The sequence below is a fragment of the Agelaius tricolor genome, unplaced genomic scaffold (genome assembly GCF_023055355.1).
Source record: "Agelaius tricolor isolate 1412-34295 unplaced genomic scaffold, bAgeTri1.0.p SCAF_16, whole genome shotgun sequence".
Taxonomy (NCBI): domain Eukaryota; kingdom Metazoa; phylum Chordata; class Aves; order Passeriformes; family Icteridae; genus Agelaius; species Agelaius tricolor.
The window spans coordinates 74852-101413 of record NW_027269276.1 but is presented as its reverse complement, the minus strand read 5'-3'; the positions used below and the strand labels follow the sequence as shown (position 1 = coordinate 101413).

General features: G+C 42.0%; 1 protein-coding gene and 2 long non-coding RNA genes across 5 annotated transcripts in view; 2 read left to right on the top strand and 1 right to left on the bottom strand.

The window, feature by feature from the left end:
- The window catches only part of IQGAP1 (IQ motif containing GTPase activating protein 1), a 54285-nt gene extending 34518 nt beyond the window's left edge, over positions 1-19767 (top strand). The window contains exons 20-38 of one of the 2 annotated variants that reach the window (XR_011681383.1): positions 76-159; positions 258-329; positions 426-495; positions 1257-1465; positions 2485-2640; positions 2856-3019; positions 3823-4047; positions 5277-5417; positions 5506-5590; positions 7754-7986; positions 8745-8877; positions 9253-9355; positions 10825-10960; positions 12286-12373; positions 12799-13011; positions 14047-14213; positions 15897-16012; positions 16898-17006; positions 18534-19767. Coding sequence is in view for 1 of the 2 variants with exons in the window: in XM_071441015.1 (XP_071297116.1) it covers positions 76-159; positions 258-329; positions 426-495; positions 1257-1465; positions 2485-2640; positions 2856-3019; positions 3823-4047; positions 5277-5417; positions 5506-5590; positions 7754-7986; positions 8745-8877; positions 9253-9355; positions 10825-10960; positions 12286-12373; positions 12799-13011; positions 14047-14213; positions 15897-16019; positions 16898-17006; positions 18534-18647 (2625 nt within the window). In the remaining variant the exon portion in view is untranslated. Of the gene's footprint in view, positions 1-75; positions 160-257; positions 330-425; positions 496-1256; positions 1466-2484; positions 2641-2855; positions 3020-3822; positions 4048-5276; positions 5418-5505; positions 5591-7753; positions 7987-8744; positions 8878-9252; positions 9356-10824; positions 10961-12285; positions 12374-12798; positions 13012-14046; positions 14214-15896; positions 16020-16897; positions 17007-18533 lie in introns of both variants that reach the window. The other variant, XM_071441015.1, reaches the window with a different exon arrangement.
- On the bottom strand, positions 15031-25068 carry LOC139596637 (uncharacterized). Of its 2 annotated transcripts, XR_011681384.1 has the most exons (3): positions 24240-25068; positions 20091-20161; positions 15031-15270 (listed from the first exon to the last, which is right to left on the bottom strand). It is a non-coding gene; the product is annotated as an uncharacterized lncRNA (long non-coding RNA). The 2 variants fall into 2 exon arrangements; XR_011681385.1 differs by lacking the exons at positions 15031-15270; positions 20091-20161 and adding an exon at positions 21002-22413.
- A 392-nt stretch (positions 25069-25460) lies between these two features.
- On the top strand, positions 25461-26345 carry LOC139596638 (uncharacterized). Its single transcript, XR_011681386.1, has 2 exons — positions 25461-25794; positions 25954-26345. It is a non-coding gene; the product is annotated as an uncharacterized lncRNA (long non-coding RNA).
- Positions 26346-26562: the final 217 nt, after the last annotated feature.

The following is a 26562-nucleotide window of genomic DNA, read 5'->3' as shown; positions in this document are numbered from 1 at the left end:
CCCAAAGAAGCTCAGATTTGTAATGACTTCTGTTCAATTAGAAAAGTAAAGTGAATGTGCCTGTTTTGTTTTCAGTCTCAATGGCGTGGCTACAAGCAAAGGAAGGCATATCAAACCCGTTTGGATTACCTACGTGCACAAAAGGACCAAGTAGTAAAGGTAGTGCAGGTTCTCTGCTTACTGTTTTGGTAAGCCTTTGGGGTAGTGAACTTCATAGATAAGTTTTCGATCTGAGTGTTTTGATTACCCTTCAATAGATTCAGTCAATGACCAGGATGTATCAAGCCAGAAGACGTTACAGAGATCGTCTGCAGTATTTCAGAAACCACGTAAGAGGCTATCTTGTTAAATAAATATATTGTGTACCTGACATTGGTACTCTTTCCAGAATGATGTCAAGTGCTTTTTTGTTTCTTAAATCCTAGATAAATGATGTCGTAAAAATTCAAGCCTTTATTCGAGCAAACAAAGCCCGAGAAGACTACAAAACCCTCAGTAAGTATTGCCAAGAGGATAAAACTGCTGTGGCTCAAATCTCTGTTTGTGAGTGATCATAGATTCATAGAAGAGATTCCCCAACTTTCTCTGCCTGTCTCCATAGGAGAGATGCTTTAGCCCATGATCATCTTTGTAGCCCTCCTCTGGGCTCGGTCCTGCAGCTCCACATCCTTCTTACTATATTGGAGGCCCCAGAGCTGAACACAGTACTTCAGATGGGGTTTCATTAGAGTAGAGTAGAGGAGGAGAATCACCTGCCTTGACCTCCTGACCACACTGCTTTTGAGGCAGCCCAGGATGCAGTTGGCTTTCTGTGCTGCAAGTGCACATTGCTGGGTCATGTCAAGCTCCTTGTCAACCAATATGATATTGGCTGTGTGATCTATAACATCAAGACAGTTTTGAGGAGCAGTCAGGATGAAGTTGATAGGGAAGTGCAAGGTGTAGGTAGTTCTTGAGGCTGAAGGAAAAGATTATTCTAGCTGCCTTTTTTTTTTCCCTGCTGAAAAATAGAACTGTAGCTTTGCAGTTAGCTCTGACAGTGTGTACTACCCTATGCTAATACTGACTTTGTTCTTGATTTAGTTCTCTTACAATTTTCTCAAAACAGGAGAATCGAAATGTCTGAAGCTGGTTAGACAAGATGGTACTAATTTGACTCTGGGTACTCCTTGATGTGCTGTTTAAACATAGATAAGGCATATATTTACTTCTGTTTGCCATCCCCTAGTGTTGTCTATTTTCTTTCCTGTTTTTAGTTAATGCTGAAAATCCACCTATGGCTGTGGTCCGGAAATTTGTCCACTTGCTTGATCAGAGTGACCAGGATTTTCAGGAGGAGCTTGAGCTAATGAAACTCCGTGAAGAAGTTGTAACCTTGATCCGATCCAATCAGCAACTGGAAAATGACCTCAATCTCATGGACATCAAAATTGGTTTGCTAGTGAAAAACAAAATTACATTGCAGGTAAGAAATGTGTTGTTGGGAGACTAGCTACACATAGAATTGAGCCCAGTGGTAGTTGGCATGGAGAGCTCCTGGCCTCAGATGTTGGTTGCTCAGACCCAGTGGAAAACATTTCCCCTGACTTAGTTTTTACTTCCAGTATGTTCTTAGTTAATTCCACTGATTTAGTATGTATCCCTAGAAAGAAAACTGTAGGAGGAGAAGAAACAAGTCCTGAAGGTAAAAAAGGCAACAAGACTATCTTGAGCTAGCAAATGCAACAGGTTTTGTATTGAAAGGCTTTGAGACTCTTTTTTTGTTGCTCCTTTGGGGTTAAACAAGTCACATTGTTTACAAGCTACAAGCTTTCAGCCAAGGGGGTGATTCTGTAATTTTGGAGGCAGGAGACACGCTTGTGTGGCTTGGTTGTTGGTTAAAGGAAGTGCCCTCTATCTAAGCTTGGCTGGTGTGATTCATTTCCAAAAAAGAAAAAAAAAAAAGGGCTCTTGCTGATACAGCATTGTCTTTTCTTCAAGCTGAAGTACTGGTCAACTTTTCATGTGGTCCTGAATTCATTACACTAGGCTTCTCTGAGTGCAAAATCTCAATTGGTGTAGTGAAATTTATCTTAGAAGGAAGCTGCAGTGGTTGGGCTGATGATTGCAGTGAAAAGTGCCATTGCTGTCAGAGTATGTGGAGGTAGTGAGCTAGGTGAATATGGAACAATATTTGTAAACTGTAAGCCCAGTTTAAAAAAGGAAAACATTTCCAAATGTCTTCAGAATGCTACCAGATCTGATGGTAATTGCTGCCAAGAGTGACTAACCCTTCTAGGGTTTCAGACAAATTCACAAAGTCAGGAACAAAGCAGAACATATACTTCCAGTTGGAGAAACTGCTGCCATAGCAAACAATGCTTCACTTTTATAGCCCCAGGCATTCCTTGACCCTGCATTTCCACATCCAAGAGAACTAGCTCTCAGATGCAACTGTTTTCCAGCATTTCTTGTTTGAAATCTGTACCTTTTCTTTCTTTCCAGGATGTTGTTTCTCATAGCAAAAAACTTACCAAGAAGAACAAGGAACAGCTCTCTGACATGATGATGCTGAACAAACAAAGGGGAGGTTTGAAAGCATTGAGCAAAGAAAAGAGAGAAAAGTTGGAAGCCTATCAGCATTTGTTCTACCTACTTCAGGTAAGCAACTTCTTACACTGCTCGGTAACCTTTCGTCATAGAAGGTGATATGTCTTATCCCAGTCTTTGCTTGTGCACTGTAGTTGTCATAGAAGCAGTAAGGTTGGAAAAGACCTTTAAAATCAAGTCCAGCTAGCAACTGTTTTGAGCCACCTTAGTTTTTTAGCAGCACCAGCGGGGACATGTACACTAAGTAATTTTTCTTGTTGTTGTAGACTAACCCAACCTACTTGGCCAAGCTGATTTTTCAGATGCCTCAAAACAAATCCACAAAATTCATGGATTCTGTCATCTTCACGCTGTATAACTATGCATCCAATCAAAGAGAGGAATACCTGTTGTTGCGACTTTTCCAAACAGCACTGCAGGAAGAGATCAAGTATGTGGTAGCATACGGCACATTCTTGCTGTTGAATCAGTTTTGGCAGTTCCTGAAAATGAGGCACATTTTCATGTGAAGTCTAGTGCTTATATGCAGATAATGCTAATCTGTCCCTTCACTGTCCTTTTCCCATTTCATATCAATTAATGTAGTCTATCAAAAAAGAATCAAGTATGTCGATAGAAGATGAAGGCTTTTCACTTGAATCAAGATTTCACTGCTCAACAGGGCAGATACTTCTGATCTGATGCAAAGTCATTCTAAAATTTAGTTTAATCTCAATTCTCCAGTGTCTGATTATAAATATGTTCAACAAAGTGCAAACTCAGACTTAGCCAGGAAGAGAGCTAAATCTAAGCTGTCTGGATTTCCAAAAACTAATGAGGAGTCTGAAATCTCTGTTGTTCAGCATTTCTATTTCCTGTCAGTGTTAGAAACTCTGGCTGTCCTCAGACATGTTTTGTTGGATTGGTTAGGCCTTTGGAGCTCAGTGTTACATGACTTACATGACTGTAACTCAAAGTGTCAGTTTGAGTTACATGACTTTACAATGCAGAGTGGCCCAACTTGCTGTGAGGAAGAATATGCAATGAACTTTTTAAGGAACTACCCTCAAGCATTTTTGGGAATGTTTTTTAAGCATGCAGATGCCCTGAAACAAATAACAACTTCTAAAAAACATGTGTGTCCCCCCCACCACCCCATCCCCAAGGTTATGCTTGGAACAATAGTCCAGGGAAGCGTAGGCAGTGACAGAGTTATGCATACCTAAAATTTCATATGGATTCTTTCTTCTTCAGATCAAAAGTAGACCAGATACATGAAATTGTGACTGGGAATCCTACTGTTATTAAAATGGTGGTAAGTTTCAATCGTGGTGCCCGTGGTCAGAATGCCCTGAGGCAGATCCTTGCACCAGTTGTGAAGGAAATCATCGATGACAAGTCACTTAATATCAAAACTGATCCTGTGGATATTTACAAGTCTTGGGTTAACCAGATGGAATCTCAAACTGGAGAGGCCAGGTATGGGACCTGTTAATACTGTATTTTTCTAAACGTTGCTTGGCATTGCTCAGTCATTCAAAACTTGCATCCTTGGCTCCACTGCATGCATCTGTCCAACTGTCTTGTCAAGACAGCTTTCATCTGAGAGTTCTAAAGTTCTTACTCTGGCTGTGGTGCTGAGAGTATTGAACAGGAATGTCATAAAATTATGGAAAAAGAAATGCTCTTTGGTATTTTCCTATGTTAACTTGATAGTTAACTATGAGATGCCCTCTAACCTAAAATGATGTATTGTAAGAAAATGTACTTGGGAATTGTTTCCATGTCAGTCCCTGTTCATGTCATGCTTGGCCTGTGCAAACACGTACTTCTTCTCAAGCACACAAAGTCGCTCTTGCTGGCAGGAAGCATCACATTGCATTTAATTCTCCTTGGTCCTAACATCTTTCTAATTAATATCAGCCATTGATGATAACTGTATTCAGCTATGTGATTTTGTGTCATTCTGGTTTCTTTTTCTTCAGTGGTTGTGATTTGCTAGAACTTGAGGATTTTGTTGTGTTATTGGGGTTTTTTAACGTATTAAAAAAAAAAGCAAAAGCCCTACAGATGAATGACTTCCTCCATATCTAAAGCAGTCGTATACCTTGGCACACTTTATGAAAAATTCTGGGTATGGTAAAAATGGAAGTGATGATGTGTATTCAGATTCTTCTCTATACATGAGATTTAGGATACACCTTTATGAATTACCAGCTTCATTTGTCTGTGTTCACTGGAATACTATGCAACAGTTTCAGCTGATTGAAAAAAGGATAACTATTCCTTCAGCAGCATGTTATATTGATTTTATGGATGCTGCTCTGCTTGTGTCCAAGTTTTCATCATCTTAATACTCAAATGTGTAGCTTTCATTTTCACCAATTCGCAGTCTGAAGTACCACTATGTATAATGGATGGTGCTTTTTTTGCCCGGTGTGCATGCTGTAAAAAAGATTCAATTTTGAGTTAGCCAGGTCTTTCTCTCAGTGGACAGTGCAAGGGAAAGTAAAGGAAGTAAAAGCAAAAGAATTTCAGTTCTGACGGTGCCAAACAGGTTAATTAAAAGCAGTGAATAGTTTTTTGCAGCGAAGTGAATATAAGTTTCTGGTTTTGGCAGTGAATATGTTTCTGTGTCAGGCTATACATTCTTGAAGTGTACTAGCCTGAGTAATACTCTCCTTTATATGTCTGACTTTTTCAAATAGCAAACTGCCATATGATGTTACTCCTGAGCAAGCCCTAAGTCATGAAGAGGTGAGGACGCGCCTGGATGCCTCAATCAGAAACATGAGGACAGTGACAGACAAGTTCCTATCTGCCATTATTAGTTCAGTGGACAAAATCCCGTGAGTCTGATGCACCACTGTTATCCCTGAGAAGTTGCTGGTGTCTTCATGCTTGCAGCAGTCTTATTTGACCTTTTCTTTCTCTCAGGTATGGAATGCGTTTCATTGCCAAGGTCCTAAAAGACTCCCTGCATGAGAAGTTTCCTGATGCTGGTGAGGATGAGCTTCTGAAGGTGAGGATCTATACACCTTTGTGAGTAATTGTCAGCCAAATTGGCTGTGGCGAGCTCATCTCATTCTTCTCTCTTGTTAGGTGTATGTGTGGAGACGAGCACATGTAAACCTATTCATTTACCTCTACAGATAGAAAATATTTCACATCAGGCTATTGACGTCAGCTTCATACACATCGCTTGAGATGTAATACATTGTTTAGAAGGAAGTATCCTGATGCTTCTGTTTTGTTTTTAGTATCTTGGGCATTTGGACCTTTAGGTTTCTTGACCTGGGGTTTACTGTTGCTCCTAGAAAATAAACCTTGGGTTAACTACTGTGGTCACTGGCTGCTGCTCCTTCCTTAAAGAGACAAGTTAAAAAGTCCGTGTGCCAAATTCCTAATGCCCCATCTGGAACACACTGGGATATTTTGACGGCAATATGTAGAATCGCTTCCCATGATGCCTGGTCAGTTTTGTATTTTGCATTTCAGTTGGATTGGAGAACTAAAAGGATCCTAATATTAGTTGGTCTTAGATGACTACAGCATCAGGGTTTTTGTTGAAATTTCTTTGGTTTTGTGGCTTCTGGGAAATTCTGAATTTATGACCATGAATGCTCTACTTTTTAGTACAATATAGTTTGGTTATTAGAATACTTGACAATGTCTCTTTAAGCTTCTCTGCCTCTGCTTCATTACAAAATAATTACCAATCTGAATGCTGTTTTCTTCTCTCTTCTAGTTCTGTGCTTTCCCATTCTGAGACATCGGTTCTTTCTATGCAGGTGAATTAATTTCTTCCATCTGTAAATTTAGGTGGAAAACTGCAGGTTTTGTTAATCCTCATGGAAATAATGTCCACATGAAAGTCAAAACTGCAGTTGCGTGCAATACCTACCTGTAGATTTTTTATTTAGCAACTGAAGATACTCATATAACATACTGTTCTTTTTGCCCCACAAGTTCAAATGTCATTAATTAAATTTCTTTCATGGATGTTTTTTTCTTTTTACTGGCAGTAAACAGACTGTTAATAGTCAGCAGACTGTTAACATCCCACAGCATAATTTGTGAGAGTACAGCAGAGGCTTGCATAAAACACTTGTCCAAACATGGCCTGACTGAAACCAGTTATTAATTTCTGGGACTTACCAATGGCTAGGTTTTTTCTCTGTGTTTTCACCTGTTTGTTCAGACCCCAATCTCTTCCATGCATTTTAGTCACATGAAAAGCAGGTGAAGCCAAGGTTCAGTGACCTGGCCTTCTGCAAATGAGCATGTGGTGAGAGAGCTTTTGCTTTAAATCAGCATGGTGAGTTAATACCTTTCCTTGCTAGAATTACTTTTGGCAAAATATCCAGCACGGGGTAGAAGAATATTGTGAGCATATGGATAATGTGATAATCTCTATTTGTAGTTCTTTGAAATATACTGCTGCTCACATTTGACTAGTAAATTGGATTTTCAAAGCATCCAATGCCATTTGTTTTCTGTACTTCTGATTTTCTTACTTCTGGATTAAATGGTTTCTCACTATCTAGGGGTCTGTGCCTGAATATCTTGCTGGGTTATAGAAGAAGGCTTTTATTCTGAAAGAGAGAAGGGCTTTGGACAAGAAATGGAAAAACATTTCCTCAATTTACCTTCTTGGTGTGCCATTCTTCCTCCCTATTTTTTCTTTATCAGAGATGGCAGCCAGTGCTTTATGCTTCTTTACAAATTGGCTCTTGTTCCACACTGAAACTTCATTATCAGATTCCTCTGTATCGTGGTCATTCTGCCCTCTGTTAGGCTAATTCAGTTGCATTTAATTCTCCTGACAGACTCTCTCATGCTCATATCAGTAGTTCATTGGTAACTTATAGTATCTCTTATCTGTACATTTTTGTAAGTTGGAGTTCTAAATCTTTACGCATAGGAATATCTGCTGCTGTATTGTCCTGTGACTGATGGTGCTCAGGCTTTCCTCTGTGTTGAGCTCCCTATTGCATCTTTATGATATTGGTTTTTTTTTAACGCTGTAGATCTTTTGGGATGGTGTGTGCTTCTGTACAGCAGAACCTTTGTGTTGGAAAGAGGCTTACAAGAAAATAATTTATCTAAACACAGAGTAGTTTCAATAAAATTTGGTTGGGTCCTGAACTTTTGTTTATTGATACATTTCTTCTTTCTTTCCCAGATTGTTGGCAACTTACTCTATTATCGCTACATGAATCCAGCCATTGTTGCACCAGATGCATTTGACATCATCGACCTTTCAGCTGGAGGTCAGCTGACGACAGATCAACGCAGAAACCTTGGTTCCATTGCAAAGATGTTACAGCATGCTGCATCCAATAAGATGTTCATGGGAGACAATGCTCATCTAAGCATCATTAATGAATATCTGTTGCAGTCATACCAGAAATTCAGGTAGAAGACCGTAGCTAATTAATTGGGAAGTTTGTCGAAGGGTAACATTGCAAGTAAAAAGGGAAAACAGTAAATTTAGAATATGGAAAATTCTGTCTCTGTCAAATATGCAGTCTATTTAAAATAAAAGAGATTTCAGTCCAGACTGCCACGAGCATCAGTGACATGGGCAGATAAAATATGTACCTGGGATTTATGAACAATGGATTGTATGTTCATGAGATTGCAAAGTCAAGAGTTTCAAGTGTCCAAAATAAAGGTTGCTTTTGCACATACTTATTACAGTACTTTGGACGGGACATACATTCTTCTGTCCTATGTGAACCCTGGTTGCATATGAAAATCTAGTGGTGATCAGGAATAAAGCAGGTTGGCATTTAGCTATTCATGTAGTTGAAGTAGGCTTTTGTTCAAGAATTGTGGTAGCTCCTGTCTTTTGGAAAAAGGGTAACCAGAGGTAGTTGGGGGCAAAGGATGATAATGCAGTCGAGGCAGGAGAATGAGGTCACTGAAGGCAGTTCTGTCAATTTTGAAAATGAGCAAATGTCAACATGGCCAGTATCAATGAATGAATTTACTAGGTTGCTTCTGATGTGTTAAACTAAAGCTGCACATTGTAGTATGCCATAGTGTACCATAGTTTAAAGGGGAGAGTCTATGCTTGAAATTGTCATAGGGAAATTGTCATACATTAAATTGTAATACTCTTGACATATCTCAGAGTCATACTGAGTGTTCTCTCCTTCTTTGTTCTGAAGACGTTTTTTTCAGGCTGCCTGTGAGGTTCCTGAATTGCAGGATAAATTTAATATTGATGAATATTCAGACTTGGTGACTCTCACTAAACCAGTAATTTATATTTCTATTGGTGAAATCATCAATACACACACTGTAAGTATGCGTTAGTCACAGTTGCTCCTTATAAGCAGTGTTTGTGAAGAAAATGCTGTTTCTGTCTGAAACACAAAAGTACCAAATACAAGGCCGACAGTTGTCATGATTGTAGTTTGTGAGAGCTTGTTGGTTTATCGAATATAGTAGTTTAGGTATGGCTTCACTAAGTTTCTTTGGAAAGCATTTGAATATTGTCACATTATTATCACGATATTGTCAATATTGTGATATTGACACAGCTCTGAATATTGACATCACTGCTTTGGAGTTCAGTGATTTTTTTCTAAAAGATACCAGCCTAATGTAATGAAATTCTACTGTCTAGAAAAGGATATATTGTTAAAACATGATTGTTTTTTTCTATTCATCTAGTTGCTCTTAGACCATCAAGATGCAATTGCTCCTGAGCATAATGATCCAATTCACGAGCTGCTGGATGATCTCGGAGAGGTTCCTACAATTGAGTCCTTAATAGGTGGTCTAGTTTATTCTGCTAAAATAATATGTGATATTACCTGAAATGACTTAAAGTGCAGTAACGAAACAGTAAGAAATTGTCACTGGTCCTTCAGGAGGACATGCTCTAAAAAGCACCCACAGAATTGTTGCATAATTTACTGCCCTGAAAAAAACAGGGGTTCTTTCTCTTCTCCCCACCCACCTCACTGCATCCCACTCTAGAAGTTTCTTGAAGACAGATGGATTTTGACATATTTTCTTTGTTCCATTACACTGGAGCCATTTCTCTGTTCTTGTGTCCCTGTTCCAGCTTGTTTGCAAGGATCCATCCTTACTGGAGACCTGTAGGTATTCCTTTCAGAGTGCAGTAATAAATGTATTAAATAGCATGTGTTCCTTTAAGAGTCTTTGGCATGTGGACAGGTGATCTTCCCCAACAGACAGGTAACATATTTCCCCTCCTTTAGAGTTATTTTCCATAAGGAAAATAGAATTTTATTCTCTTCTGGTTGGGGAAGGAAGGAACTAACACTACTAATCTGTGAAACTGTTCTGGAAACCTGAGACACAGTTTACTGCTTCAGGATGTAACACATACTGTGGAAGGATGCACAAGTTTTTCTCCTTCATTGGTTTCTATGTTGCAGTTATTTGAAGTTTCTAGTCTAGCAGAGGGGAGGGAGGCAAACCAGGCACAGTTTTTGGAGAGGATGCTCTGAAAGCAAACACTAACCTTGAAGTTGCTTGATCAGAAAGGTTAGAATCTTCTGAAGGAGTGATTGCAAGCACATTTTCTTCCAAGCGCTGGCAAAGAACTGCAAGAGGCATTATCTGAACAAGAGAGACCATGGGTTTAGCTAGAACTTGCCCTCCTTCCCCATTTCGTTTCTCCTGTGTGCATTGTTTCACTGTGGCTAATATGTCAGATCTTTCTGCAACCCTTTATAAAATGGGGGGAAAGGTACCAACTATTGTTCTGGTGAAAGTTCATATGCAGTTAGAGCAAGAAAATTTCTTTTTGATGGGATAGCTTACTTTGTTCAAGAGATGATGATAGGCTCAGTTGCTAACAAGCTCTTTGCTCTTAGCTTGAAACATGCATTTTGATGAGGACATGGACATATGCGCATCATCACATTTTTGTTTTCTACTTTTGGCAGTTCAGCCACTCTTCTCAGTGAGATACTGAGCTAGAGTGTGGAATGCTTGTAAATCTTTAAGGCATTCAAAGTGGTGACTTTGTGGTGCTTTTCTGGCTGGTGCATTCTCTCAGATTTGTTATGAAAAAGTCTGATATTCAAGATATAGTCTGATATATTCAAGATGATGTCTTTAAAAGTTGGTTTGGGTTTTGAAGTGTCCTTTGGACAGTATAGGAAACAGTCTAGTTTCTCTGTGTCTGTTATGTAGGGAAAAATTACGAAGTCCTAACAGTCAAGAAGGTAAAGAATGTGATTTAATCTATAAACTCTCTCTGCTTGGCAGGAGAAGGCTCTGGCAATGTTAATGACCCCAACAGGGAAATGCTAGCAAAGACTGAGGTTTCTCTCACACTCACTAATAAATTTGACGTTCCTGGTGATGAGAATGCAGAGATGGATGCAAGGACAATTCTTTTGAAGTAAGTAGGAGGTAACTGCCTGGTATATTACTCAAAAGAAGGAGCAACTGGAATTTTACCAGTTAATCAGCATGTGAAAATGAGAGAATTGAGGCATAATTTAAGGAAATGTGGGGGGACTGTTACTCCAAATACACTGAGATTGTAGTCATGTCCTTTTCCATGCTGTGGCATGACTTTTAATTGATGAAGACTAATAGCCTTTTTGAGCAGCATAGGTCTTATAACCTAAAGGAAAGAGAGCAATGGACTGTCATTTTATCTCACCGATTAAATTCTTTCCGCAATAATAATTTTATTATTGCCAGAATCTTTATTCTGGAAAACCTTTAACTAACAGTGACTCTTGGCTGGTTTTAAGCAAATCCCTATTGCTGAGATGTACAAAGCAGTGACCTGACATTCAAATGCATGCCTACCTCCTCTTATGCATTCCTGCTCAGAGGGCAGTTTGAAAAATCTTTGCTCAGCATGTACTTGGTATAGGCAGACAAATGATCTCCCACGAGAAGATTTTGTCTCCAAAATTAACTTTAACTGGACTTCTTAAAAGATACATCAGTATTTTCCTACCCACCAGACAAAGGTGACACTGGTTTCAAACATAAAGATTTACCAGCTGCACTGGTAGTCGCTTAAGTTGTGGATGATGAGGAAGGTGCGTATGCAATGCAGTTTGTGTGATTCCAAAAATAATTCCAGCTGGACTGCAGAGATGCTATTTGGTTTTATTGTGTGGCTTAAGGACAGAAGTGCTTCAGAGTGGAAACCGACTGTGATTAAATCTCAGCTCAAATCAAGGAAATGACCCTGTCTATTGCCAGGCTGGACTTGAGATCTACCTGTCTCCCATCCCCATAAGAAAATAATTCTTCTGAGTTTTTTGATACCTGTTAAAGATCACTGAAGCATGCTTATGGGTGGATAATATTTTAGAGCTTTTCTGGTTGCACAAATGGGCTGTGGCTGCTACCTGTGTTATTGTTCACTTTAAATGCAGTTTCTGTGGTCCACCTGGCAGTACTGGGGCTACCTTCTAATATATGGGGTAGCCTCCTTGCTGTTTGAAGAAGTTTTGGGGAGCAAATTGTGCGTATTACAGAGAGGAACCTTTTGAGGAACTAGTTTCCAATAACGCACTGTCCAAAAAGTAAAGTGCTTGTCAGGGGTCTGGTCTAGTTTAGCTTATGCCTACCTGAGTGCTTATCCAGTAATAGTCCGACTTTAAATAAATCAGTAGCATTGGTATTGTTGCAGAACAGAAAAGTATTAAAGGTCTTTCTGTTTAAAATTTTTTTCTCCTATTATCCTTGATCTCTTTGCAGCACAAAACGTTTAATTGTTGATGTAATCCGCTTCCAGCCAGGGGAGACGCTGACTGAAATTTTGGAAACTTCAGCTACCTCAGAGCAAGTATGATGTTGTTTGTCTGTGCTGGTTTTAGACTTGGAAATCATCATCTATCTAGATATATGTGGGATTCTCTGTTTAGGTATTGCAGTGACGCTGTCTCCACTGATGATGGAGCAGGGTGTTATGATAATCAGGAGGGTGTACAGTGGAAATAAATTGTACGTGTGAATCTTACTCCTGCAGCAGTTGCTAGAAACTGTTTATGTAGAAGACCACTCTAGATGATAAGTAGGCTTCTCCTGGTCCCCATGTGTAGAATGTGTTCATCAAAATGTCATCATCGAATCATTCGAATCGGTACGGGAATCACCAAGCAAAACTCTTAATCCTGTGTTATGCCAGAGATCAGACAATCTGTTTCTGCTTCTTTTTGTCTTCTTGTAATTGATTTGCTTATGAACTTGCAGGTTTTTGTTTTCTTCTAGGAAGCAGAGCATCATAGAGCTATGCAGAAACGGGCCATTCGTGATGCTAAAACTCCTGATAAGATGAAAAAATCTGTCTCTGTAAAGGAAGATGGCAACTTGAATCTCCAAGAAAAAAAAGAAAAAATCAAGGCAGGCCTGAAGAAGTTGACAGAACTGGGGCCAGTGAATGCCAAAAATAAATACCAGGAACTAATCAATGATATTGCGAAGGTATACCATTTGATGGTTTCCTAATAATGATAGTTTTCCCAGTTTCCAGCTTTGTGAAACTGGCATGAGTTTTCAGAAAGAGAGTAAAGTTTTAGTAGCTAATTTATAGAGAAAAATCATGCCTTTTGTTGCAGCATTTCCACCTCTTGGCGTGTGGAAAGTCCTTTACTTTTATACAGTGTTTCTGTTCTCTCAAACAACTGCGTTGCCTGGTTCTCAGGTACTTTAAGAAAAAACTTAATAGCTTGGAAGGGAGGTCCTGACGTGTGATGTGTGTTTTTTTGCTCCATTTCACTAATTCAAGTAGTGCCTCTACAAGCTTAGTCACACAAAGAAGTTTTGCTCATAACTCTAAGACATCCTAATTGTTATTTTGATTTAAATGTGCCTGTTAAAGAATCCCTAAATGATGAGGGGAGTTGCTATGAAAAACTTACAAAAGAGATCCAGTACTGTTGGATATTGCTACAGTGACAATATATTTTACATCACATTGTTTACTGAAAAACTATTTGGGAAATGTTACGTAAGTAAACCAACTAAATAATCACTTTTAGGGATTTGATAAGAATTAATTGTACTATAGATAATACGTGTCACAAATTAAAGTATCAGTCAATGAATGTAGTGTTTTCTTGTTGAGATATTAAGGCAAGTGATGCTTAAAGGCTGACTAACAAAGAAAAATAATGAAGTCTGTGTGCTGCTCGATTTGTAAGATACTTTCCAGTGCTGGCAGAATTGCTGCTTTTATATCATGGGCTTTCAGTGCCCACTCTAGTATCACAACTAGAACAGAACTGAAGTTTGAGAAAGCCACAGAAGGTGCAACTTGTAGAGTTGGTTAGTTCCGCAAATAGTCATAACAGAGAAAAAGCTGTGACACTTAAACTGGGGCAAGTGCAAATGAGTGCTCAAGCCTTGCATTGAAGCAAAATCAAATTGTGTGTTTCAAGTACTCAGTGGCTCTGGGACTGAGCACCTGGAGAGCTCAAATCACTGTTAAGTCTCTGCCTGTCTTTCTTTGTGCTGTAGGATATCAGAAATCAGCGTAGATACCGTCAGAGAAGAAAGGCAGAGCTAGTGAAGCTGCAGCAGACATACAGTGCCTTGAACTCCAAAGCTACTTTTTATGGAGAACAAGTAGATTATTACAAAAGTTACATAAAGACCTGCTTGGATAACTTGGCCAGCAAGGGCAAGTAAGTATCTTGGAACCGTAGAACCATAAAATGGTTTGGTTTTGAGGGGACCTTTAAAGACAATCTGATTCCCACCGCCCTGCCGTGGACAGGTACACCTTGCACTAGATCGGGTTGCTCCAAGCCCCATCCAGCCTGGGCTGGAACAGTTCTGGGATGGGTTAGCCACAGCTTCCCAGGGCAACTTGTCCCAGGGCCTTACCACCCTCACAGGAAGCTGTTGACTGCAATTCTTTGAGTGTGACCATCCGGTTGATCCTTATCCATCAAGTGGTCCATCTATCAAATCCCTTTTTCTTCAGTTTAGACACAAGGATGTTGTGTGGAACATTGTTGAATGCTTTTCCACAAATACAGGTAGATGATTGTCAGTCAGAAATGGAGAAGAAGTTAGAAACCTCATCCAGAAATGGTGTATTAACCCCGTTGTAGCAGATCACCAAATTGGCCGGGCACCTGAGTGAAGGTATATTGGCTGTCACCAATTACCTCCTTGTTTCTCATGTATCTTAGCACAGTTTCCAGGAGGACCTTGCCAGTCACAGAAGTGAGACAGATTGTGTCTTCCTTATTTTCCTTCTCCAGTTGATAGGAGCTTGACTGGAATGCCACGTTTCCTCATACATGATGGATAGTGGCTTAGCCACTTCTTCCACTGGTTCCCTGAGGACCCATCTCATCAGACACATCTCATCAGGGTCCATGGACTTCCACACCTTCAGATTCCTTAGATGGTCTTGAACCTCATGACCTGCAGCAGGTGGTTCCACGGCCCTAGAGGTGCTTCTTACAAGAAAGCATGTGTTGCTAAGAAGAACCATAATACTATCTGCTCAAAGCTCCTTGTCCAAGCTCTTTCCCACAGCAATAGTCTTAGCAAAAGGGTCTCAGCAGCAGTAAGAAAATACAGGGTGAGGTCCTTGCCATGAATGGTGTCAAAAAGACAATCTTGAAAGACATTTTGGTCCCTTTGGGAGAAGAGAGTGCAGAGAGTCCAGTGGTACGAAGGTTGTTGTCCACATAGGCACTTGCTGCTCAGTCAGTCTGTCCTGTTATCCTTATTAGAATGAAATAACATAGTTACCTACAAGGAAACCCTTGATCACAAATTGTCCCCATTTCTATGCCAAATGAAGTCAGCTGTTATAGTGCTAGACAAATCAGATTTTCTGGCGGGGGGGAGAATAGTTGTCTCCTCCAGTCAGATGTGAGAATGTGAACCCTTTTTGTTTGCAGAATGAAAATACAAGCAAGTTTCTGAGTAGTCTCAGCTTTTCTCCATATCAGTTGTCATTACACCCCATTTTGCTTAATGAGAGATGGTATTGCTTTTTATGAAGTACCATATCCTTATGTTTTGGGTGGGATTTTTTTGGTTTTGTTTTTTTGGTTGGTTTTTGTTTACTTTGATATTATTATTATTATTATTATTATTATTATTATTATTATTATTATTATTATTATGCTTAAATGTTATTGGTAAATAGTAGAAAATTAAGGATCTGATCTGGGCTACAAGTGCTTTGTAGGTAAATTGACTAGTAGAAGTACATAGTTATCTATCATTAGTCACAGTTCTTTAGCTGTACTGATTCTATCCCCTCTTTCAAATAGGATTGAAAATTTGCTGCAGTGTCTTTACTTGTGACCTTCTAATTTGTTTGGTTTGTCTTTTTTCCCCAGAGTCTCCAAGAAACCTCGAGAGATGAAAGGCAAAAACAGTAAAAAGATTTCTCTGAAATACACAGCTGCTCGACTTCATGAGAAGGGAGTGCTTTTAGAGATTGAGGACCTGCAAGGTAACCAGTGAGTATCTATTATTTAAAACTCTTTGAGGCTAAATAACCTTTTTGGAGGAAAAGGAAAATAGGTATGCTGAATTCCTGTCTTTTTCTTAGAACTAGTCTAGGTGCTGATAGTTGAGGACCAGAAATTTTGAGATCTATTTGAGACTGTGTGACATTGTCTTGCAATTTTGTTATTTGAATTTTAGTGTTATTGGTAGACTTAGTTATTAAAGCTGGAAAAGTTGCTTTGATGACCTAGGCTGGCATCCCTAGGGCCAAGACACCTTGCATAGTGATCACTCTTCAGTTCTCTTTTTCTGGTTGGAGCAAAGCAATTCTTTGATTGAGAAGTGTAATGTGATTTAAACATGACATCGTCTTTCCCCCAACCGCTTCTCTGTCACCTCCACAGTTATGGAAGGGTACCTCCTTGGGTGAAATGTTATTATCGCTAACAGCTTCCATTGTTGAAAAGTCAGCTTTATGCTAGCTTGAGTTTTTCCAGCTGTAGTTTGCTAGCCTTGAGAAGCTGGCATGTCTTGTGTGGAGTATAGAGGAGCTGGCTGTTACTAGAATTTTTTCAACTCTGAGTCATACTTTGTACTCGGTGCACTAAATGAGGCATAAATATGCGGCACTAAAGTAGACTGCTTAGATTGTGCAAGCTAAATTAAATGACCCTCTTTCCTGCTATGCTTGTGTGAAGATAGGATTTACCGGACATAGAATCTGTTAGGCTTCTGTTCATTTGTTATATTGAGTCTCTTTGGCTTGTATGGGCTGCTTTCAAATAGGGATACCAGAATAAAGAATTAAGAAGAGAATTTTTAAAAATTTATCTTCAGGTTTCATCTCATATATTCCTTCCCTGCGATTTTTCATTTCTCAATTTCATAGGTTTAAAAACGTGATTTTTGAAATCAGTCCAACGGAAGAAGTAGGAGATTTTGAGGTTAAAGCAAAATTCATGGGTGTACAGATGGAAACGTTTATGTTACATTATCAGGTAAGAACTGTCCTATTTAATAGCGTCGTTTAAGTTCCCATGCCAGTCTCTTCATCAAAATAGCAATGACACATTTTTTGCCTAAATGGTCTGAATAATGCTCTCAAAAATAACCCATTTGTTGCAGGTGAAGCAGATGCAACACATACAGGGGATCCAAACTGCTTTTTGTTTATTTGCTAATGAAAGTCTGATGTTGGTCTGTGTTCTTAATTATGTGTACACATACGCACACAAAACAAAAACTTGCGTTTTCAACAATTTCCTGCTACAGAGGAGAGCTTTGGAGTCTGTGGCAGCAGTCACCTAGGCTTGTGTGTGATGGTTTCAGCCAGTCATTGTGTACTGGTATTCTTTCTGCTACCCCACACTTACCCATTTGTTTCCAGATCTTAAGTGTCCTCCTTAGGTGTCAGCCTTTACTTAGGCCACCAGAACAGGCATGCTGACTTGACGGTTCCCTGTTCTTTTTCTCATGCCAGTATTTTCACACCTAGTGTCTCTGTCCCTTTCTTTCCCCACCCCCTGTCCATCTTGGTCTTCTTTAGGTTTGTTAGTTGTGGAAGCCTCAGGCCTTTCAAAACAGATTGTGTGCAGTAGCACCGTGCATTGCAGTTAGTCCGTGCCAGCTTGGCTGCTGGGATGGACAGCTGCCTCACACTTTTCGTTTGCTTTGAGGGCTCCCCTGGTATGTTCCGGTCCTAATCTGTTAGAGCTGGTCATTAACTTGTTGGTTCGTGGGGCTACCCAAGGTCACTCACTTCTCAGGCACATGGTTTGCTATACCACTATGCCTTTGTAGCACTGCCTTGCAGATAAAGCAGATGTCAGAGGACAGCACAAGGGATACAACATCACACACGTCCACCCATATGCCCACACCTACCCACTGTGTTACCTGCAGGAGTAGGATTACGGAAAGAATTTAATCGATGAGATAAAATCAGTGCAGGTGCATTGCTGACAAAGCAAAGTATAACTAGAAATACTGCCTACGTAAACATCTGAGAAATTGAATCGACATCATACGCATACTGACTGAGACACCATTTCTTTTTGCGCCGTAGATTGAAATGCTGTAAGCCACTTCCCTGAGATCTGTGGCCACTAAAGCTTTCAGAAAGGGACACTGTGGAATGTTGTAATGTTTCATGGGTACATGATAGAGTTAGGCACACAGGAAACCTAAATGTTCTAAATGTCACAGCAACTTTATGGCTACTGTGCAAATCACAAGGCTAGAGATGGCTAGATCTGAAATTTGGGTTACTTATAATGGTCTTCTATTTCTGTTCTCTTTTGTAATTTTTTTTAAACCCACTGCTTAAAGTAATTAAGACCGTTAATGCCTTAGAATGACTATTTTTTACACAGTATAAGTGGCTCTTTAATAAGTCTCTTGCTTTTCTATCTTATGCCGCGTACGTTTTTGTTGATATTCCTTAAGATCTACTGTACTACAGGGTCTTTTATATTCTCTGTCAGCTCTTGAGGATTCTTCACTCATTAAGATGCTCTCTTTGGCAGGATCTCTTGCAGCTGCAGTATGAAGGTGTTGCTGTCATGAAGTTGTTCAACAGAGCAAAAGTGAACGTCAATCTTCTGATCTTTCTTCTGAATAAGAAATTTTATGGGAAGTAACCGACCTCTGCCAGCAAGTCTGTGAAAGGGGAGATGGATAGAAACCTGCACATACAACTTTTAATAATGTGGTGATGTATCAGTATATTCCCACTAATTGTGTACTAATTGTATCAAATGTATCATGAAGGAGGACTAAGAACCTCTTGGGAGTTGACAACCCTGATTGAGTCTACAGGGGGGTTGGTTTCTTGTTTATTTATAATCTTCCAATTTTGAAGATCCCCTTTAAAGAGGTTATTTTAGAATGTACTTTACATGGGTTTGGCAATTCAACTAATATTAGAGTATACTTAGGCCATCTGAATGCTTAATTTGCCTAACCGTGTGCTTTATGAGGCTTGAGTTCTTGTTGCCTATGCAAAGAGAAAGCTGGCACTATATGGAGGTCTATTAGCCTCTTCCTGAGAGCCAAAAAAGGGTTGCAGGTGGTATTTGGACTCCAGTTATTCTCAAGCAAAGATGACCAATAGAAAACGTGGTTAAGGTCCAGGTTATCTGTTTGTTTGCAAGCTTGCATTGGTAGAGGTGGCAGTGGCCAGTTGCCAAGATTAGAACTACTGCGGTCAAGTAATCAGTAAGCATCATAAAAAGTTACTGAGCTATTTGTGATGATGTACTACAGCCACATATAGCAGCTTAAGTGTCTCATTTTTCTCCATTTGCTTCTGTTTATCACAGTGTAGTAATTTACAGGTGCCCCCTTCAATGGAGGGACCATGGAATGTATTTACTGGGGCTTATAGATAAAAAGATTTTTGTGGAAGGGGAGAGTAGCTGAAACAATTTCTTGTGACATGTTAACTTTTACTGTTGCTTGCAAAGCATTTGAAATGTAAAATTTACTTTTTTTTCCCCAGTTTAGAGCAATGTTCTATATATCTGTGTCTGATGCAATAAATGTTAGTTTTCTTCCTTGGACAAGTCTGTAGGTAGAGCCTATCTCAAATAGATTAGCTTTTAAAAAGTTAATTTTTTCTAGCTACACTCAAATTCCATTATCTTTTATTATTTCATGGGGGCTTTGCGCTTTTTCACAGTGGTGGTGGTGCTGGCTGGTTCTGTTATATCCAATAAAAATGAAGAGACTCTTACAAAATATAATTGACCTTTAAATTCATTTGCTTCAGCTGTTCCCCGTTTTTTCCTTCAGTTTTTTTAATGGACATATGTCCTGCAAATTTCAAGTTGGCCTGCTTCTTCAGGTTACTGTACAGAGTTTAAATGAACTTTTTGATCTACTCCGAGGCAAGTTCTTTCAGCTTATGTCTTTTTTTCTCATGAAAGACACTCCTACTATTTGGAATGTCTTTGCCACTGAGTATAACTTTTCTGTAGTTCTCTTGGAAGGAAATAAGTAAACTTGCTGGTGTTTAGACTGTATTTAAACATACTCTAGTACTGGCGTATGTGTGGTCCAACCCGATAACAAAAACTGCTTACCGAGCCCAAGAAAGATGGAGAACATCAACCATTTAGCTTTCCCCTCTTGTTGTAGCAGGGAGTTTATGGCCCTGCCGAGAGACAGATGATAATTAATGAGTTCCAGGCCGAGCTGTGACAGTAACCAGTTCTGTTCATGATTTATTGACACTCATCAGCCACACTCTCTAATAAGTCTTGGGGTTTGTTCCTGTTTTTTTTCAGCCTTATATCCAACTTTCCACCCCTTCTCTCTGTCCGGTGTGTCTTTAGTGTTCCTTTCTTGTCCTGTGTGCTCCCCCTCCCATTCCCTTTCACTACTTCAATCTCTCTTGTTCTTGTTTTTCTTTCAAGAAACAAATACTCAATATTTGTTTAGTAAATATTTCTCAATCCCTCTCCTCTACTTTTTGTCTCTCTCCCTCCCTGCCCGCCTCTTTATTTCTCCTCCTTTCTTCCTCTCCTTTTTCCTTTGTCCTGGATGTGACTGTATTTCTTTGTCCCTCTCACTGTCCTTTTGGCCTGTACCTGTCTGCAGCTGCAGCCCAGCCCTTCTCCCTCATTGTACCCTTCTCTTGGTAAGCCTCTGTCTTGCTGGCCATGCCTCTCTTTCTCCATTCCTCTGCTGTGCCTTGCCTGCCTTCCCCCCCCCCACCTGCACATGCCATGGTCACTTCCTCTTTCAGTCCTTCTTTCCCTCTTTGTCTCTGTAACCCTGTCCTTGCTGTGTGTGTAGCACTCTGTCTTTTTCTCTGTCCTCCTCCATGCCTCACTTGTGTTCCTTTCTATTCTCTGTGGCTCTGTGGTGCTCCTTGTGCCATTGTCCCTCACAGAATCCTTGTGTTCCGTTTGCTGTCCCTGTTCCTTTTTAATCCGTCTCTGCCATGCTATCCATCCCAGGGGTTTTTTGTTTGGCTTTTTTCTGTTAGGGATTTTTGGGTTTTGGTTTTTTTTTTTTTTTTTTTTGGTTTTTTTTTGTTTTGTTTTGTTTTGTTTTGTTTGTTTTGTTTTTTGCTTTGTTGTTGTTTTGGTTTTTTTTGGGGGGGGTTGGTCAATTTCATCCTGCACCCCGTTCTTCCTTTTCTTCCTGTGTCCTCTCTGCTATCACTCCCTGTTTCTGCTGCTCGCCTGTGACAGCGAGGCTGGGGAGGAACTTCAACCCTTCTGGGGGCTGCCCTCCTTTCTTGGTGGAGCAGTCCCTTTCCAGGGGGATGTACACGTGGAAAGGGCTGGACTAAAGTGCCATGCTGCTGTTCAGGTCAGTTTGACTCATTCTGTGCTTTCTTTGGGGGTGAGGAAAAGGGGGTGAAGATTCAGGACTCTGATGTCATTTGGGGCACTCCAAGATCTCTGGGAGAAGGAACCATACTGTGGTGGAGGAGCAGGTGGGTGGTGAATGAGGGGAGGTCATGCTGGGTGCTGTCCCCCAGAGGGACCCAAAGCTGCCAGAAATTTCACAGGGAGGGGTGGGTGTAGAATACTAAAACATGTCAAGTTTTTCATTTTTGTAGGTATTGGCAAAGAAAAGGAATTTATCTCTAAATTTATTTGGAAAGAAACCCTCTCTCTATCTACTCATTTGTATACAGGAATGTAGGAAACTCTTGACTAGAGATGGGTAATAGTTTTGAAAATAAAGACATAACGTTTTTATCTAGGAATGAACCAATCAAGTGCCCTGAAACCATCAGAACAGCTGCAGGGGCTGAAGGGAATAGAAAGGGTTCTCTGGCAACTTTTGCCTCAGTTCTCTGCCTGCCTCCAATGTACGTCGCAGCCCCGGCCGGATCTCGGCGGCACTGCTGCCGCCTTGTGGACAGAGAGCGGTACTGCCGGCCCCCGACCCAGCGCGTTTTCCTTCCAGTTGTAAAACTGCAAACATCTCGGTATTCCTCTGACACCAGCGGTTCTAGGAAGTAGAGGTGTAGGTGGCCTTGGCCTCCCTTAGGCCCTCATGTCAACTTACTCTGAAACATTAGGGTGGAAGTTATTCTATCTCATGAACAGAGGTACCTTTTCCTTACAGGTGCTTGTGCTGTAGTTTGGATTCTGCTTCCTAACATTTCTAGTGTGACAGGGTTTACCATAGAGACAATCTGCCAGGAAGTAGCACTTTGGGGGCCATGGCAGTCCTGGGTGTGTATTCTGAACTCCTTCAGAATGTTAGGTTTGAAGTATTTCTTATCTCAGGAAAACAGCAGTCTTTTGCATCTGCATATCAGCTGTTGAAATTTTGGGTTCAGTTTCTTGAATCACAAATGTCATAGGATTCCTCCCAGATGGCAGCTGCCAGGAACTATGGCTCTTCTTGGTCTTGGGTTTCAGGGGCTGTTTCCAAAGTGACCTACAGACATTGGAATGAAATCTTTATTTACTGTGTAAAAGAATCACTCTCCAAAGCATCAGCCAGGGTCCAAATATGCCATTCTGCCTTTTAAAAGTACCAACATCACAGGATTTTTCTCAGATTAAAGCTTCCATGGAGTCAGATCTCTCAAGCCTGGCCCTTGAGAACTGTGGGCCTCCTGTGAACTGGTCTTGCCAGAAGGGCTTACTGAGTTTTCCATTGTGTGAAAAGAGATCCCATTAGGAGCCTGAAGCCTCATGTTTCCTGTAGGATTTCCACTCCTAGAATTGCACACTTTGAAGGATTTCTTATAGCAGAAGTTTTCTGGGAACTAGGACTCTGGCTGGGTTTGGGTCTTGGGACTCTCAAGTGAAGTGACCTAGAGACAATAGGGCATGCAGATTTCCTTGCTGTTGAAAAGAGCTATTGTTTGCACCCAGGAGCCACGGTCTGAATGGGGGTGTCACCTCTTAAATTTGCAAATGTCACAGGATTTCTTCTCGATGAATGGTGCTAAGAACATAAGGTCTGGCTGGCTTTGGACTTAGAGGTGCCTCCTCTAAATTGGTCTTCAGACGCTAGGTTGGAACGTGTTCCTACATATGCCTAATAGCCCTTGCTATGCAGTTAATAAGCTTCAAAGTACTATGGAGTTGCTGCCCCTGCAAAGATTTTGGCAGAGCCTGGTTGTGGTGCCCCATTCCACTCCACCCCCCTTAGCAGGTGCTTATGGTTGTATGGGGAATCATCGTGGAGCATGCCAACCCAGTTCCATCCTGGGAACAGCACCTGTATTTTACCCTAAAATTTCTGTCCCATTACAGCTTCTGTTAGGATACAAATGTAACTTCTCAGTTTCCTCTGATTTTACCCCCAGTCATCTTTCCATACAAACATTGCTCCACTCTCCAGAGGATTATTGTGAGCAGATGTGAGCTCTGCTGTCCCTTTGGACTGAGAAAGACAGAGGTTTTTTCCCAAGTTCCTTTTGAACCTGTCCTGCACCTGTTACAAGTCCTCAGTCTCCTGCAATTTTGTGGGTCAGTCACATGTAAAACAGCACAACTGGCTGGCATGCTTTGCTCATGAGGGGAAACAAGAGAAGAATCCCTCTGTTCACACCAGACTTGCAGCTGCCAAACCTCACCAAAGCACCTGAGGAGCCCCCAGGGATTGATGGTACAGAAGGGAGGTGATGGAGGACAGCACAGCAGGCAGCCTGTCCCCTATCTGGGTGTGAAGAAGGCAGGGCTGGGAACTGTCAGCAACATCCCACCAGGTCTGGCTCATGGTGCCACCCTGAGGGCTTCCCCTGCCTTTGGGCAGTCCCAGCTGCTGCAGCTCACTTGACAGAGACTTGCGGTCTATACTATGCTTGGCTGCACTGGAGAGGATGAAGCTTAGGACAGCAATGGTTGCCTTCACATCCCCTGACTGCAGAGCTCTGTCACCTTGGGAAGGCATCTGCAGATTCATTGCTGCCCATCTCTGGAGCATGGCTCTATTTGGGGATTGTGGTAAGGACAGCAGTGCTCACCTAACTTTGCACCTGAGGTCAGCTTCAGGATCTTGTCATACTGTGGGAGAGCAGAGCTTCACAGTAAACACCAGCTAACATACTTGCTACCAGTGTTAACACTAACAATTCTTACCCAAATATTAATATTAATAACACTTACTATGCATATTATTAATGCTAGTAGAGGCTGGTAGCGTTCTTAACGCTGAGGCTTGCATGAAGAACACAAAATTAATTAATGATGCTGATTCTGCTATTGTGGTGTTGAACTACTTGGCCTCCACTGCGGTAGCCCCACACTTACCTCGATGGCCTCCCCCAGCACATCCCGAAGCACTGGGATGCAGATCAGCTTAAGCTTCATTGATGTGATAAATAGAGTTCACTCTGTAAAATTTTTAAAAGTTTAATAAAGGATAAAAGGACAAAATAATCCAGCACTGGGATGCTTTTAGCACACAGCCGAAGAGCAGAGAGGTAGCTTAAAATCATGTTCACTATATAATACATTGCTGAGGTTACATGCATATTCATTAGCTTACACATTATTCAAACATTCCTTTGAGGAGTTTTTGATGTTCCAGGAACTCTCTTGTTTGGTTTTAACCGCTGACTTGTCTGCAGAACATTCTGTAAATTAGATCTACATATTTTATTTCTTCCTGTAGTTTTATCCTGTTGCTTCACACTCCCTGATAATGCTGATAAGAGTCGATAAATCCTTCCTGGATGCTTAAGCTCTTTTTGTCACTGTTATCTTATCACTTAGTAGGGGCAGTCTCGAGTTATAAGAAACAGAATAATTGCTTTGCACCATTTTCTGCGTTAGTTACATAGCAGTGTTTTAGTTTCTATTTTAACATTTTGATAAAGCCTACGATATATTTATCACACTACTATTCATATGAAATATACAGTGCATACATAAACTGGCATATTGCACCATACAAAGCAGTTAAAAGTAAGTATAAGTTGTACCATATCAGAATACTTGTGATGCAAAAAGCTAATCTATGAATGTGAAAGCCAATATTGTTTTATCATCTATAACATCCGACAACTGTGGGGGAAAACGAGGGTGAGCAGCGGGCCCGCAGCAGGCAGAGGGCGGGCAGGGGGACGCGGGGCACCTAACTTTGGCCAGGGTGCTGATCTCGGCCAGTCGGGGCAGGCCAAGTCTCCGCAGAAGCGGAAGGAGTGCGGGAGAAGAGGCGCCCAGAGCCCGCAGCGGGCTCTGCACGCCCTCCCCGCTCCCGAGCCCCCGCCTCACCTTGTCGCCGCCGCTCCCTGGTGCGCGCTGCTGTCGCAGAGTCCGCCTTTACGACCCGGAACCACTCCCGGGCTACACCCCTCCCCGCCCCGAGGGGCTCTGCGGGGGTCTTTTCGCCGGGACCTGGGCGAGAGAGGGCCGGAGGAGGGGACAGGGGGGGATCTCGCGAGCGGGACCCCCGGGCGCCCGCGGGCCCTTCGAGCAGCCCGGTCTCCACCCCACGCTCCCACGGGCCGCAGCCTGACGGCTCCCAAACCTGCCAATCACGGCCCGCCTTTCTCCGTCCGCCCTGTCCAATCACAGCCGCCCTTTCAATCCGGGCGCAGTGCCGCCAATCTTAGCCCGCTCAGTCGCGGCCCGGCCCCTCAGCCTGGTCCCACTCCCCCGTACGCCTGAGGAGCCGCTCCCGCCACCGCCGCTTTGGGAGCCGGCGGAGCTGTTCCCGCTGCCGCTGCCTCGCCAGGCGCTGTTGGGGCCGGGAAGGGCGGCCGGGAGCTTCCAGTTCAGGTCCTGGTCGGGATCAGGTTCTGGTCCAGAGAAACGGGCAGACGGCGGGGAGCGGGCGGACGCGGCCCCTGCAATGGCGGCGGTAGGAGCAGCGCTTGAGGGGACTGCGGGAGGTCGCGGAGCCGAGCGCGGCGGGAATGGGCGGGCTGGGATTGGTGGAGCCGGCAGGCGCTGCCTCGGCTTGTGATTGGCTGGCTGGTCCGGCCCTGGGGCATAAATAGCGTGCGTTGAGGGGGCGCAGGCGTCAGTTCGGCGGCGGAGCTGGAGCGACAGGAGCTGCGGCTGCGCGATCGGAGGAGCGGCGCCGTGGGAGCGACGGGAGCTGCGGATGCGCGATCTGAAGAGCGGCGCTGCGCCAGGACGGGACCCCAGTGGCTGCTGATCCGGGGAGCGCTGGTGAGCACGGACGCGACGCCTGCGGCAGCATCTGGGAGCCGGTCGTGTCCAGTTCTTTCTGCCGCGCCCTGCGCGGCTCGGGTAGCTGGTGGCTGGTGTGCGGCCTGGAGTGGCGCGGAGGGGAACCGGCTGCTGTCACTGGGGGCCGGGAAGAAGCCGTTTCGCGGTTTCTGGATTTAAAGTATTGTTCAGAATATGAGGAATAAAGCTTGCTGTTTTTGCATTTTTATTATTTTATTTTGTTTCTACTTACAATTTTTTCTTTATTGTGTTATTATTGCTCGTTTTATTACATCTTTTTGGTTTGATTTGTTTTCTTTACTAGATATCTGATGTTAATTCAGTAAGGGTTGTGGGACTGGGGCTGAAACACTATTTGTGAGATCAGTGGGGATATAAAACCCCAGGGTGTGGAATAATGATTTTGACATGAGTCAGGCCCAAAACAATGTGG